The sequence below is a fragment of the Austrofundulus limnaeus genome, unplaced genomic scaffold (genome assembly GCF_001266775.1).
Source record: "Austrofundulus limnaeus strain Quisiro unplaced genomic scaffold, Austrofundulus_limnaeus-1.0 Scaffold45, whole genome shotgun sequence".
Classification (NCBI taxonomy): domain Eukaryota; kingdom Metazoa; phylum Chordata; class Actinopteri; order Cyprinodontiformes; family Rivulidae; genus Austrofundulus; species Austrofundulus limnaeus.
In genome coordinates, this window is record NW_013952447.1 from 2,030,442 (window position 1) to 2,046,696 (window position 16,255).

General features: G+C 46.9%; 1 protein-coding gene across 1 annotated transcript in view; it reads right to left on the minus strand.

Moving 5' to 3' along the window:
* Window positions 1–234: 234 nt before the first annotated feature.
* prdm15 (PR domain containing 15) overlaps window positions 235–16,255 on the minus strand; it is a gene marked incomplete at its 3' end in the record, with an annotated part of 22,901 nt that continues 6,880 nt past the window's right edge. Inside the window, 8 exon segments of the mRNA XM_014007911.1 lie at window positions 235–402; window positions 508–595; window positions 676–770; window positions 916–1,113; window positions 13,220–13,399; window positions 13,550–13,615; window positions 13,693–13,801; window positions 13,903–14,055. Of these exon segments, the coding sequence (XP_013863365.1) occupies window positions 235–402; window positions 508–595; window positions 676–770; window positions 916–1,113; window positions 13,220–13,399; window positions 13,550–13,615; window positions 13,693–13,801; window positions 13,903–14,055 (1,057 nt within the window).

Genomic DNA, 16,255 nt, shown 5'->3' on the forward strand with positions numbered 1-16,255 from the left:
ATAGAATAGAATAGAATAGAATAGAATAGAATAGAATAGAATAGAATAGAATAGAATAGAATAGAATAGAAATAGCCTTTATTGTTCCGCAGAGGGGAAATTCAGGTGTTACAGCAGAATCAGGACACCACTTTAAAATGGTTGAACTATGCCTTTAAACTCAAATGTTTCTTTTGTTGCTTCTCGTCAGCACTGTTTCTACAAAAGCGTGTGCCGTGTCTCCACAGGACTCACCCAGGCTGTGCCTCCTGTGGTGCTCCTGCATCACGTCTTTACGGTAGAACATTTTGTTGCAGATTTCACAAGAATAAAGCTTCTCTCCGTGTTTCTTCTTATGCTTTGACAGGTTGCTGTTGGTGGAGAAAAATCGCGAGCAGATGTCACACTGGAACGTCTTGTCGTCTAGACACAGAGAAAAAAAAAACAAAAGTCAAACAGGATCTGATGTGGCAGGAATGTGATAAACATCAGCAAAAAGGGACACAAAGTACAACAAAACTTTCACACCTGTGCGACAGTTGTGAAATTTTAAGGCATTTTCCAGGCGAAAGGATTTCTCACATGTGTTGCATTTATATTTGTAGTCTTGATCAGGCTGTTTGGAGGAAATGAAAATAAAAAGATTAATGAGCAGAAAGTGTAAAAACTTTCAAACAAACGTGTAATGTGACTCACCATGTTCTTGCTGTGCTTATAGGAGATGTGCTGCTTCAGGCTTTCCTTCCGGCTGAATAACTTATCACATTCATCACACTTGAACAGCTTATCACCTGGATGAATACAGGAAGCAACACTCAGATGAAACACACACATCTGTCAGCCTCTGTTAACKAACATTTAAACCCGCTTGATTCGACACGTTGAGAAGTCAGCATCCTTGAAAAGCACAAACTGGATTTTCTGGTGTGCACTCACCGTGGGACCGGATGTGTCTGTTCAGGTTGCTGCTGTTCTGGAAGACCTTGCTGCAGAGGGAGCAGCGGTAAACCCTCTTGTGCTCTCTGGCTTTGTGCCTCTTCAGGACAGGAGCTCTGTCAGGGGAACTCAGCAGGCTGCTGATCTCTGCTACCTCTGAAGCCCCTGGCTCCGACCACTTCTCTGGGGGCTTCACATCTGCACACGGTAGGAGTCAACAGTCCAAAACAAGTCCACAACAGGAAGAATGCATATACTTTAAGTATTGCTGTCTTTAAATAGTAGAGTCCCTGCTGCATGTCTAAACCTCTATTTCTACAATCTAGATGTAATTTCTCCAGCTCATTTCTCATACATGCTGTTTGTGACCTTGTAGTTGTGACCACACAATTTTGTTTTTGGCCTCAGCTTTTCTTAACCTCAGCAACCTCTACAATGGTGGAGGGATTTGTTCAATGACTAGTTTGTCCCCAAAATAAATAAATAAATCCCAGAATTGTTTCTTTTGTCAATTTGTCAAAAAAAGTAAGTAAGTAAGGTTCATTTATATAGTACCTTTCATAGATATGATAGTGCTTACAATAAAAGCAAGAAAACATTATAAAAAAAACTTAAAGTWCAAATTTTACTGTAAATATTCTAAATTTACATTTTCTTTAACAAAAATGTTGTAGGGGGATGAATCGCTAAATTAAAGATTCCTCTTTAATTTATATGTTTTTTTATAACATCGAAGCACCACTGGCGTTATTTAAGGGAAAAACGTCAGCAAACCCAGAAAGTTGGACTTAAAAATCAATCTCCCAACACCGAAAGAGCAAGACTTTCCAGTTTAGGTGACTTTTGGCACAATAGAAGACCAGACAAGAATCAAATTTCACAATATAACCTCTATTGAATGATTCAGAAGTAATTGCAGGTCATTACAGATAAATAACTTCTCAACAACTTTGTTACAAGGATAACTGTAACGTGACGTCACTTTTCAAAATGGCCTGATCCACTCATGAGCTAACACTACCAGATATACAGTATATTCTAAGCTATCAAAACAAAGGGGAGCTTGTAAGAAGAATGGAAATTGGTATCCACTCTGATCTGAMTTAAATTAGAACTAACACACCAGCAAATTAATAAAGCAAGTTCTCATTCATAGCATTTGTTTCAATGTCTCACTATGAGATATGCCCCCCTGCGGATTCCTCAGAAGCAAGTATCTCATTACGCCAATCCTGACTGGCTGGTGATCGCGATGCATGTGGCACCTACCCTTTAAGTAGCTTGCGCTATGACACAGCATCATTCGAAAACCTCTTCTCGCTTCGAGAGGCATATCTCTCTAGCAGACTAGCTTAACTGTCCACCGATTGCAGTGATTTGGCTAACTCCATCTACGGGTGCTAGCTGCGTTATCTTCAGCCTTCACCATAGTCTGGAGCACTTTCGCCATACAAACTTTGCTGTATTAGCATACCAGATAATACAGCCTTCCGCTTTGGGCTTTACATACCTGTTTAGCTCGAAACAATTTTGGTTGGCAAACCAGTGACCGAAATGGACTCCACTTCTCTTCACACCAGAGGAGGCTGCGACTCGGAGGCTCATCTCTGCGGCTGCGGGAACAAAATTTCGAGCAAGGATCCACACCAGGGGTGCTCGACGTGCCTCGGGCTGGAACACGCTCGCCTAGCGCTTGCCGCCCCGGGCTCGTACGCAAAGTCCTCCCGGTTCACCATGAAGAGCCTCCGCAGACAGCTAGCACGCCAAGCTAGCCTCTTCGGCAGGGACCCGTACTTGTCGACAGGCAGGCCGCCGCCCGTCACCGTCGACGAGCGGGAGGACGTGGACGCCGGACCAGGAGCTACAGAAAGATGGGGCTCCCAGCTGGAACTAGCCCTGGTGCCCTCGCCTGTTGAAGATGTCCTTGAGCTGGACTACGAGGACAACGACGAGATAATCTCGGAGCTCCTCTTATCAGAAGATGATGAGGATGATGATGAAGTCTTCATCCCAAGTGCTCAGGCTGCAAAGCCTGGCACTTCYTCTGTCCCCCAGGATGAGGAGAAGAGAGCGACAGCCTCTCCTGCTGTGAGTATGGACATGCAGACCGTGTGCAAACGCGCTGCCTCCAGACTCAATATCCCATGGCCTGAAGTAGCAACAGAGACCACCAGATCCCGTTACGAAGGGAAGAAATTGCCACAGGCTACTAGGACAGCGAAACAACTGCTCCCGGTTTCCCCGGAGCTGCTGGATGAGGTTGCGGTCTCCTGGAAGAACTGCCTGTTCAGTGGGAAATCTCAAATCCATGGAGCCTCGTCTCGGGACTTTGAGGACATGGGTAAACTAGGCATGCACCGCATGCCCCCAATGGAGCCACTGGTGGCAGCCCACCTGTACCCACGGCTCCTGACTTCACCCAGAACCGCCACACTGCCGTTGAAGGCGGACCGCTTCCAGTCCGCCTTGACTGAAAGGGCCTACAGAGCTGCWGCTGTCGCCGTTAAAGCGCTCAATGTTTCCTCCATGCTCTCAGTATACCAAGCTGAGCTGTGTGAGGATATGGCCACCAAGCAAGACCCTGAGGTGTGGGAGGAAATCACCGTGATCACGGACATCTGCTTATGCGTGCAGCGCTGCGCAGTCCAGGCCACGGGAAAATCAATGGGGAGGATGGTGCTGCAAGAAAGAGCAAGGTGGCTCAACCTGACCAACTTGTCGGACAGGGAAAAGGAGGACATTTTAGACAATGGCCACAATGGCCAGCGATGCACTGGCTGGCGGAGATTTATCAGCTCCTGATKGGACAACCATGGCAGCTCCCCTTATGGGAGGACATGCTGTCTCAGGCAGGGGGAACGGTTTTTCACCCACACCCAGAGCACCTAAAGTTATGGGCCTGCCCCGTGAGTGGTGTAATTTAAATACTACAGGGCTCCCTCAGGATGTGATAAATACAATCCAGAGTGCTAGAGTCCCCTCCACCAGGTCCCTGTAAGACTGTAAGTACAGGATATTTGAGAAGTGGTGCTCTGAGAGAGGACACCTTTCTTTTCGATGTCCATTTGGAGAAATTGTCATTTCTGCAGCAGCTGATTGACAAACAAAAGGCCTTTTCCACAATTACAGTGTACTTGGCTGATATTTCAGCCTGTCATGTAGGCTTTGATGGGAAAACGGCCAGCCAACAAACTTTGGTGGGCCATTTTATGAAAGGTGCACGCAGGCTCCTTCCAGTCTCCAGGTCCCTGGCTCCCCCATGGGACCTGGCGAAGGTGTTGGACGGCCTCTCCAGGCCTCCATTTGAGCCTTTGGATGAGGCAGATCTCAAACATTTGTCCCTAAAGACAGTGTTGTTGTTGGCCTTGGCATCTGCTAAACGTGTTAGCAATGTCCATGCACTCTCAGTACATCCCTCCTGCACCAGGTTTGGTCCAGGGGATGTCAGGGTCTCACTGCAGCCCAACCCAGCCTTTGTGCCTAAGGTGGTGGGCTCATTTTCTCCAATTATCCTTACAGCCTTTTCTCTTCCACCCTTCTCTTCATCAGAGGAAGAGCGGCTGAACAAATTTTCTCTGGTTCGGGCCCTACGTGTCTACTTGGACAGAACTAGTAGCTTCAGAAGAAGCMATCAGCTCTTTGTGTCCTGGACAAACCCTCATAGAGGCAAGCCCATCACAAAGCAGCGGCTCTCCCACTGGACTGTGGGAGCAATTGCGTTGTCCTATACAAGCCAGGGCCTTCAGGCACCTGTGGGTCTACGTGCCCACTCCACCCGGGGCTTGGCTGCATCCTGGGCCCTCTTTAAAGGGGTCCCTATTCAGGATATATGTGCAGCAGCGAGTTGGTCCTCTCCACTTTCTTTTGCTCGATTTCATAAGTTAGATGTTTCTGTTCCAAGTGTGGCCTCCGCTGTTTTAAACACAGGGTTTTCACTGGAACAAGATGAACACAATTAAGTGCTGGGGGTCGCTAGAGATAAGCTGTCTGGCAATARGGGAGTCTCCATATCCCATAGTGAGACATCGAAATGAATGCTATGAATGAGAACTTTAGGTTACATGCGTAACCCCGGTTCTCAGAGTAGCATGAGTGAGATGTCTAACCAGACAACCCTTCTTGCTGGGGTGAAGCGAGAAGAGGTGCTTATTCCGAATGATGCTGCAACATAGCACAAGCTACTTAAAGGGTAGGTGATGCATGTGTCGCGATCACCAGCCAATCAGGATTGGCATAATGAGATACATGCTTCTGAGGATTCCGCAGGGGTATGGGACCCCTGCGGGATAGGGATCCCATAGTGAGACATAGGGATCCCGTAGTGAGACATCTCACTCATGCTACTCTGAGAACCGGGGTTACGCAAATAACCTAAAGTTTTGTCCTACTGGTAAAGTTGGTACAGATGCCAGAACAGATACTTCTCTAGGTCTGGGCTGGTACTGAGGTCCAACCGAGTCGTTTCAGCTCGTTTATGAGTTCCCTGGTCACCTGGAAATCAAGGAGCTGCGTTCAAAGGAGACTTTGTCCAGAGCAATGCAGCAGTTGTCCCTCTTGCTGGCAACTGGTCGTCAGTCTTGAATGAAAATCAGCCTCAGCAGTTTCAGTCAATTTGAATCCTCATCCTGATAAACTCCGTCAAAGTAAAAAAAAAAAAAAATGAAACTACAAAAATAAAATAAAAGATAAAAATCTGCCTTTCTCGAGGGAGGGTTTAGCTTAAATTTCCCTCTGCTACCTGTTCTCTCCTCAGAAACTTTCTGACAGAATTAAAATGTCTGCAAGCTCTTTCCATTGTGTGGAATGAAAGCCTCTGATTGGCTGAAAGTTCACAATGGGTGGGATTAACATTCAAGGACATTCTTTAAACTAATCATAGAATCTGCTAAAAAATCAGGCTGAGTGGAAAATCGCTAATCCTATTTATTAATCTGTGAGTGGATCAGGTTATTTAACAACTGTCATGATTTAAATGTTAATTTAATCAGTGTAAAACAATCTCTTTTGATAACTCAGCATTTTCAGAAATCACCAGTCCATGATGCAATTACGTGCAATGTCCAAAGGAGTTCGCTGTTGGACTACGGATGAATCTCCTGGAATCCCTTTGAAGTTAGTTCTGTCCATTTATCTCAGCACCACGATGTCTCGTCACAGCAGGAAACCTGGCTGCAACCTTAATTCTGCAGACATCAAGTTCGCATGATGGAGATCAAAGCGTTGTTTAGATGGTAGAAACGGTATGAAGTAGGCCTACGGTAGAAATTTACCCTCTACCGTCCTATCGTCGTTACGTCATCGCACCTGTGTCAACAGGACTGCGAGTGCAGAAACAACTGAACAGGCATTCGAAATATAATGAAGAAATTCTAGCGTTTTAAAACAGGTATAGAAATAATAAATGCTCAAAATTTCCTCCTCCCGCTGTAGAAAAGTTACGTCGTGTCGCGGGATCATTTCCTCCCTCCCTCCCGCTGCATGTCTCGCAGAGGGAAGCTTTAACAACCAGTTTTTCACACCCACTTGTCAGAGAAAAAACATGTTTTTTATGTATTGTTACCCACAGAGATTATTTTAAAAAAAGACGTGGACGTTCGTTCAGTCGTAAATCCATCTTGCTAATGTAAAGTCAGCTTCTGCTCTGATGATGAAGATGAGTGCACAGCAGAGCGGCAGCTGGTAAGTTCAGCAGGCAGAAGCTCATATATTAAAGCAAAAATGCTGGGTTTAATTAAGATTAGAGTTTTCTGCAAAAAAAAAAAGCTCTAAAAATTACATTATCTTAACTTTTTATGATTAATTTTCTACCGCGATATATACCATTACCGTGAAGGGGTTCAATTTATACCGTGATATGAATTTGAGGTCATACTGCCCAGRCCTACTAAAAATATTTAATTTCTTTAAATGAAGCTTAACATTAAGAACTGAAAGTCAGCTAGCAGCACATCATTACTTCATTACTACTTAAAATCTTAACTCCGTGTGGCATTCAAAACAATAGCAACATTTGATCATGACACTAGGAAAAATATTTTAGGTTCTGGTAAAGCGAAAGTCRGTAATGTTATGTATGACACTCTTATTTTGAAATGCCCTGTTACCGAAATAGAAAGTGTTAGCACAGGATAGCAATTCAACAGTTTAGTTCAGTGTTTCCCAAAGTTGGGGTCGGGAACCAAAGTGGGGTCCTGAAACATCAAGGTGGGCTCCTGAAAAGATTTTTGGAATTAATTACATTTTTGCCTTAGTTGTCATAAAAGGAGTGAGGTTGGTGTATTTAAAATGGATAAATGTAGTATAAAAAATATTGTTACTATGCCCATGTTTAGTTGACCTGATACAAATGTTTATCATCCAAAAATAGCTGGAGGCACAGGTCTCTGCTACTGTTATTTTTTGGGTCAAAAGCTGAAAAGTTTGGGAACCACTGCACTTCGGTTCCCAAAGTTGGGCTTGGGACCCAATTATGGGTCATGAAGCACCTTGGATAAACTCCAGAAATCAATTTAAAGGGTAAAAAAATAATTACAAATGCGCATGTGACAGGTCTGTGCCTGCGCATGCCCTTCAGGAACCGTTGTACCAACGGGTGATTAAAAACTGTCCTGTCACCGAAACCCTTGTGACAGGAGGAAATCACCGCAGCATACGTCTTAACAGTGCTGAAGGCTAAATCTCTGTCCATCAGCATCTGTAGAAATGATAGGATGCAGGACAAGGGACACGAGACTGGGTCTGCATCTTTCTCCATACACCAGCGTTGGAAGGATGACCACTTGGCTGTGTAGGATGAAACCCTGGATGGTGCGCATCACATCAGCAGATAAACKCAGGTTTATCAGGTGTTCCCGCTCAGCGGACAGACCCACAGGGGCTGGCTCAGTATCGGGAAACTCCTGATTGCTCCTCCCGCATGAAGAAGAGCATCCTCCTGCCAGTGCAGCTGAAGCGGAAGGTCTGACAGCAACGACTGGAGGACCAGGAACCAATGCGCTCGTGCGCTTKGGGGCGATCAGAGCAATCCGCCGCCAGTCCTCTCTGATCCAGTCCAGCAGACGTGGGATCAGAGGAACAGTTGGGAAGGCGTAAAGCAACTTGTCCGGCCAAGGACTGTGTGCAAACGCGTCCACTCCAAGAGGATCGTCCCGTGAGCTCAGAGAACCAGAGTTTGCACTGTGCATTTCCTCTGCTGGCGAACAAGTCCACCTCTGCCCTGCCGAATCTGTCCAAGATTTGCATAATTATGGTCATGTGCAGGGTCCAGTCCCCATCCCGGGGACATGATATCTTCTCCCCTATTCAGCACACCCAGAATGTAGATCACTCAGATTGAGCGCAAGTGGGTGTGTGCCCAGAGGAGAAGCTCTCTGGCTGTGTCCAGCAACTGCTGGGAGAGCACCCACCACTGGCGGTTGATGTAAGCCGCTGCCACTCTGTTGTCCGTATGGACCAGAATATGTTGGTCCTGGACCAGATGAGTGAAATGCACCAGCACTTTCCACACCGTCAGGAGTTCCAGAACATATCTGTGGGGAACAGGGTGGAAAGACCAGCCGTCTCCCATAGTCTAGGACAGACATGTCCCCCCCACCTGACAGTGACGCGTCCGTGAAGACCAACACGTGATTTGTTGCTCTGCTCAGAGGGACTCCTACTGATATTGTGTGTGGCTTTCTCCAATGGCTTAGATCCGCCTCCACTGAGGAGGGGATCGATACGATCCTGCACTTGTGGTGTATCGGATCAATTTTCAGCCGGGAGAACACTGCTGCAAATGTCTTGTGTGTAACAGCCCGAGCGGAAACACTGCATGGGCCGCTGTCATCATGCCCAAGAGGAGCATTATGGTTAGGGCTGTTACCGACCTGTGGGGCCTGACATGAGCTAGCAATGACAGCAGGTCCCTTTTTCTGGGTTGAGACAGACGAGCTGTCATTGTAACTGAGTTCAGATCCACACCCAGATATGGGATGAGTTGGGTCTGAACGAGAGAACTCTTTTCCCAGTTTATGGAGAAGCCCAGTGTCCTTAGATGTGTCAACAGCTTCTCTGTTTGTGATGCTGCTTCCTGTCTGGATGGGGCCAGAAGAAGCAAATCGTCCAGATAAAACAGGATTTTTTCATTCCCACTGAGCGCAGAGGCTGCAGTGCCATCTCAACACACTTGGATAAAGTGCATGGCGCCAGTGCGTAACCGAAAGGAAGCCGGTTGTACTGGTAGATACAAAATACCGCGACAGATACCGCAGGTATTTCTGTGTGCCGGGATGATCGGGACATGAAAATACGTGGCTTTCAGGTTGACAGATGTGAACCAATCGCCTTTCTGAACACGTCAGCATCTTTTTAGTTGTTAACATGTGAAAAGGTCTTTTCAGTATTAACTGGTTGAAAAATGAGAGATCCAGAATCTGTCTCATAGCACCTGTTTTCTTGGGAACGAGGAAATACCGAGAATAGAAACCCTTGTATTCCTCCCCACTGGGAACCTTGGAAATAACTTCCTTGTTCAGGAGTTCCTGAAGCTCTGCTTGAAGAGCCAGATCCTGTTGAGGAGACGACAGGCAGGTCTCTAGGATCCCGCTGAACCTGGGAGGCGTGGTTGCGAACTGTAGCCTGTAACCCGTTTTTATCAAGCGTTTCATCCACTTGTCCATGGGACAAATGTGTTCCCAGACCGCGCTGAGCTCTGAGAGAGCTCACACAGGCGCTGGTTGTTGAGCGGTTGTCTTAGCAACCGATACATTCAGAGCCTTCGCTGCCGTCAAGCTCTCTCGTGTGACCCATGGGAGGCTGTGCTCYAAAGGGCTGCGCAGGAGCTCCGGGGAGCCCTGCGTGCAGTTAGTTTGAGCGAGACCCAGGAGGGGCTGCCTCCGGGATCGTTCGTGAGCACGGGTCCAAGCTAGTTTCAGTGGAGCCAAACACAGCATTCATTGCATTGCTGTGATTGGTGGATTCAGGCTGGAACGGAGCGGAAATGACACGCCCCTGCTTGTGACGTGGCTCATGCTGACTGTCTTCTCTTACGTCCACCGGCGGGATGAAGAGAGTTGACTGTCTTCTCTTATGTCCGCCGGTGGGATGAAGAGAGTTGATTGTCTTCTCTTACGTCCGCCGTTTGCCAGCAAGACAAAGAAAAGAAGGTGTGTGCGTTCGCAAGCCGCAAGGTGGCAGAGTGAACCACAGAATGTGAGACTGTGGAAGAGGAAAGTGTTGTGCTTTTGGTAAAAACCAGAGGCCGGCTGGCACAAGACTAGCGGACTTAGCCTTACCCAGAGTGGGGGAAATATGTGTGAAACAGGCAGAAACCTGAGACCTGACTGAACTGGACACTTGTGAGAGGAATTTGCCCTTTAGGGGAAGATGTTTATTTTTATTCACACAAGCATCAGTTACAACATCAACAAGGGCGTCAAGTCAGCTGCCTCTGGGCCTGACGATTCCACCCGGAACCGGACGAAGAGGCCTGTGAATGAGATGGTCTGGAGCATGACTGCTGACGGAACTGCTCCTGTACAGACTACGTAGTTTTGAGGTGCTCCAACAGACGCTGGTACTGTGGCCCGAAGAGACCGTCTGGAACGACGAGACCCTCKAGCATCTGCTTCCGCATGTCTGCCGATAGGGAAGGAGCGAGACGCAGCCACATCTGCCTCTGCAGTAGGGTGGCCCATGCCCTGATGCGGGACACACAGACTGCTTGGGCGGCACAGCGATTCAGGATTGTGTTGGCAGCTGCGCAGAGCTCCATCTTCTCCTCCTGCTGTGCCTCGCTCTCCGCCGCTCTCTTTGAGATGTTAAAGGTCAAAAGAGCGATGTTGCAGCGCCGGTCTGCGCTGCACACTCGTGGGACCGGTCGGTCCAGTTGATGATCTCTTTGTCTGCTGCGTTGTGAAGGAAGGGCCGCCATCCAGCAGACTGTACTGCTTCGACACCYAAGACAGAGGAAAGTGCGGGTTCCATTTCTGGAAACGGTGGAAAACCTGAGTCAGTCATCCCCATCAATTTTGTCACGTCTGCATAGGACGAGACCGGAGCTCTCAACTTGGTGGGGTCGCTGTTGGCAGATGTGAGACCGGACTGGACCACAGGGAATTGTGGCCAGATCGCCACCCGGCGACTGGCGAAGCGAACTGACCCGCCAGCTCATTCGGTGGGGGACGGGGGCAAGAATCTCAGGAACCACCAGTCCTCTGGCATCCGCTGCCCACTGAATGAGGGCACTCACGAGGGCCCCGATGGATGAAAGTGGCGTGAAGGAGGAGCGGGGAAGACCCAGCTCCCTGGCCAGCTCCTCTTCCCCTCAGGGGCCCAAATCCGGCCTTACCGACTGGGAGGGGTGAACCGGACCGTCGCTGTCGCCTTCGCCCTCTGAAGCGGAGTCCTCCGACTCCAGTCCAAAGTTGATGAGTTGGTCGAGTGGGATAGACTTGAGGGTCTCGATGTCCTCATCCATGACAGTGAAGAAATCAGCCTGCCGCTGCCTTTCCTTCACCGACAGCTTCCTGTATGCTCGGCACGCGACGTCCGCCGTGAGGGCCTGGTTGGCGTGGTCGGCGCCAAGGCATCCTTCACACACCACATGCAGGTCGGTGGCCAGCATGTATCTGGTGCCGCAGGCGGGGCAAATCTTCGTCTGGCTGGGCATTGTCAGGCGTAGTATAGGTCACGTAGCTGAAGAAAATGAGGGAGCAGAGCACCGGTCCGGCTGGCTTATATGCGGACCGGAAGTAGGGCCCACAGCATGTGGGCGTAGACTATTGATTCTTCAGAATGCGCGCGAGGAATACCCATCAGTGATAACCTTAGAGGGCGGAGCTTACACAAAATAGAACCTGTTTATGGTGGAGAAAAAAATAAAGTGAATTTGTATTCTGCAACACAGTTGAACCATTTTTATTAAGAGCAGATCAAATCGAAATTAATCATTTCAGAACCTTATAAATTGTATTGATTTGGAGAATTGGCCAGGATATCCAGCTGTATTAAAACTGTAGGGCCTGAGAACTCCTCTGCCTAATATAGACTCTCATTAAACAGATGGTATGAGTTTTCTTTCTCAATCACGAACTTCAGAGAACAAAATTGAAAACCCTCCTCTCTTGCAGGGTTCCTATAGAATAAAGAAAGTTAAGTTTAGCACTTTTTAAGACTTTTTAATGCCAAGTGAAATTAAATTTAAGACCAATTTCATAATAAACACAAATGACAAAAAAAATTACAAACTGGCAGAAACTCATGAATCAAAGTATTTTTGGTTGAAGTATTCAAATATTGCTAATACACKAACTGTTTTAATCCGTATCTAACTATAGCAGAAACGTTCTTAGCAGTCAGTTTTAAACTTAATTTAATTTCTGGAAATCCTCTAACAACCCAAAATTTGGAGTTTTAGGACCCACAGTGGGGTCTTAACCCCAATTTGCTGTATATGCAACCTTAATGCTCATTATACAAGTAACTGTCTGAAGGGGTTGACATGTGGACTCTGAAGTCCCGGGCAGGTCGGAGCCGCGCTGCAGGTGGACAGGTTCAGCTGCTCAAAGTCGCTGCCCCTTGCTTTAAAACCAGTCAGGTGATCTGTCGTGGTTTTGTTGTGCTCGTGAACACACAATGTTGCAGTGGAAATGCTGCGAGGTGTTTTTAGAAATATAATATATATAAAATACGATGTAGTCCTCGGTGGAAAATAGTCCAGGAAACGTTGAGGGCTTTCCCGAGAGGTGTTCACCTGAGCTGAGGGAAACTGACCCCGGATCCATAGAGAAAGGAAAAAGGCAGTGCTTTCAGTCAGACGGTACGACCCGCCCTGTTCTGTTCTGATTGGGTAAAATGAAAAAACCGTCAGACGGTAGACGTCCCTAGATGGACGGCTTTAACGTTTTTCCTCTCGTTCATTTTTACAATGACGAACGCCCACAGAGGAAAACTTTAATCGAGGTCTTTTTTTCTTGGTTGTCCACCAGACAACCGGGAGGCGGGATCTGGTTGTCCGAAACGAAAATAGGTTGTCTCGGACATGATTGTGTCAACCCGTCTTATATTGTTTAAAAAAAAAAAACCACTTCATTCCGAATGTGTGGCAGCTTTTATTTAGCCGTGGCGGTGCGCCACGATCAATTACATGTAGGGGAAACCCTGTCGTAGCATTCRGTACTGCAGGAAGAGAGCGACTTCCTTTAATCGATTTTATCAATTCGTTGTTGCAGCCCTATTTAAGACTTTCTAGGGATCTGCAGGAACTCTGTCTTGATACAAGAGAAAAGATGCTTTTTAACAAGTCTGACTCGGTGTTTCTTACCTTTGTGTTTGTTTCTGGCAGCAGCAGCTCCAAGCCTGCGCCCCCTGGCCCTCCTCCCTCTGCCGTGCCCTCTTTTGCGGACAAGCTGAGCTGCAGGTGCCCCCTGATGCCCCAGGCTCTCCTGGGGTAGAAGTGGGTCGGCTGCTGCCTTCACCTCACAGTCGTAATCCAAAGTGAGGTCTGTAATCAGCAGAAATAACATGGAAGCATCAGAGCACACAGCCAAGCTGCAGGGCTCTACACTGCAGGACAACAACAGCCCACAACTGAACCCTTCCACAAGACATGACTTCTCAGTTGTTCTGACTTCCATGATGTGAATGAACCTACCTGCATGGTTATCTTCTGCCTGGGGCACGTAGGCTTCACTTTCCTCCAGACTCTTTATGTTAGCATCTGTTTAAAAGACAGAACAAGAAAGTGTGTTAACTCTCTGCCACAGAGTCAGAGCTGTGATGTCACAGTCACCTTACCTGGAGGAGGCAGTGGGGGTTGAAGAGGAGGCTTTAGCAGGGGTTTCTCCATCTTCTTAGCATAGAACGCTCCATACCAGACCCTCAGCTCTGTTCCTGGCAGCACATCCTGGGAACAGAGCAGCACAGGTCAGCATTCAGAAACCAGAATGCACCCGCCTGTTAGAAATGTGCGAGCTGCGCAGCCAGTCGCAGAGCCGACACAGATACCTGGGAGGTGTTGAAGTAAACGTCGTCGTCCTGCTGATAAGCCGTCAGATTCTGGTGTGTGTGATGAGTGGCAGGTCGCACCAGCATCATCCAGTTACAGTCCTCCTCGCTGCTGCGGTCAAAACACACCACCGCACCATTCCTCTGGAAGATCTGGCCGTTAAAGGAGGGAGGATCAAGGCAAAAATATGAGATAATGAATGCATCACTTATCTCAGGGCTGCAGAGTGCAACCAGTTTAGTCACATGTGAGACTACAAATCTGTTCAGTGTGACTAATTCATTTCCTGGGTTGAACTGATGRGTCAAACATTTCACTTTTTTTGGCCCATCAAAGGGCCCCTTCTAAAGGTCAAAACCAATCCGAGGCCCTGAACAACCAGACATGATGTATGTATTAAATGTGGTTGAAATCCTCTTTAAATACAAGCTTAATATCGCTAGATATGTTTGACAAGATGAAGAGGAATAGAGTTTTGTATTAAAACAAATAAAGAAAAAAATACACAAATGTAGCCAAAATATCCTCAACTCTCTGTAGAGGTACCTATACATTTATTCGCGTCCCCTGGGTATCATGTTCAATCATGATCAAGCATCACAGAGAATGTTACGCTCAGCCATGGACCCAAGTGCTCATGAAAAGGTTAATCAAAGTGACACACTACATTTACTGCAAAATATGTGACTAAAGCCTGACCAGTAACTGCCTTTATTGTTGGAGCATCAATTTTCAGAAACAAGACCCTGGCAAAACAAAACATATTTCAAAGAAACCCATTCTGACTAAAGTCGACCCCTTTCTGACAGCATTTCAGCCTCAGTCAGCAGGAAACCCGAGCCCTAACTGCAGCCGCTCTGGTTGAAGCGAAAACTAGATCTGCAGCAGATCAACAGCCTATCTTTCACCACTTCTCTATGTGCCTCAAAGCAGCTGGTTTTGTTACTGTTCCTTTAAGATGCTTCAAGCCCCGCCCCCTCCTGCTTCTAGACCGGTCCAATCCTGTTTGCGAGAGGGGGTTATGTTTTCTACCTTGCAGAATGTTTTCTTTAAAATTTAATTAAAAGAAGTCAACAGAAGACTTGTCCATCCAACTGTACATGTTGGAGCCAGAGTCTGACCCAGAGCCAGAGTCTGACCCAGAGCCAGAGTCTGTCCCAGAGCCAGAGTCTGACCCAGAGCCAGAGTCTGACCCAGAGCCAGAGTCTGACCCAGAACCAGAGTCTGACCCAGAACCCAAAACAGAGGAGAATTGAGACAAGGAAATTGTAGTTGGTAAGTCCAGACCTTTTACAGGGGTTAGACAATGAAACTGAAACACCTGGTTTTAGACCATAACATCTCTTTCAGACAGATTCCTCTTGCGTCCACAGTTAATCCTGCTGGATGTGGATCGTCCTTCTTGGTGGTATGCTGACATTATCCTGGATACCGTGGCTCTTGATACATCACAAAGACTTACTGTCTTGGTCACAGATGCTCCAGCAAGACGTGCACCAACAATTTGTCCTCTTTTGAACTCTGGTATGTCACCCATAATGTTGTGTGCATTGTAATATTTTGAGCAAAACTGTGCTTTTACCCTGCTAATTGAACTTTCACACTCTGCTCTTACTGGTGCAATGTGCAATTAATGAAGATTGGCCATCAGGCTGGTCCAATTTAGCCATGAAACCTCCCACACTAAAATGACAGGTGTTTCTGTTTTTTTGTCTAATCCCTGTATATCTTTTCCGTCACAGATATTTTGACGTAATAGTTCAGAAATGGGCTGAAAAATCTGACCCAAACAGAATATAAAGATATCTCTGCAGCACCAGGGGTCGGATTTATAAAACTTGCATAGGCAAAATACGAACCCAGAAACTTGCGTACGCCACTTTTCACGCCAAGGTTGTGATGTATAAAATCCAAACTTGACGTGAAAATGTGCGATGCCTCACGCCAGCTTTGACCCAGGCGTACGCTCATTTTGGAGATGGGAAACTGTGACACAGATGGTGAAGTGAGGAATTATAACCACACTGAAACGTGATTGCACTCAAATATTTAATTTCACTTCGTAATCAAAGATTTTAGATCAACTTTATCATAAGCTTTCTTAACAGTAGCTAATATTTATGCTTCTGCTGCTGAGCCTTGAGGACCTTTGAAATAAAAACTTAAATCTTAAATAAAAGTTCACACATCCATTCATCTGCTTCCTCCTCGGACGACCCTGACCCACAGACCCCTCCCCGATGAGACATTTCAACAGAATGACAGCAAAAGTCACGCTTTGGGTACACTCCCTGCGCGCCCAACCTTGCCAGTGTGGATGCTATAAAAAGTTCACTTTTTAAAGTTTGTATT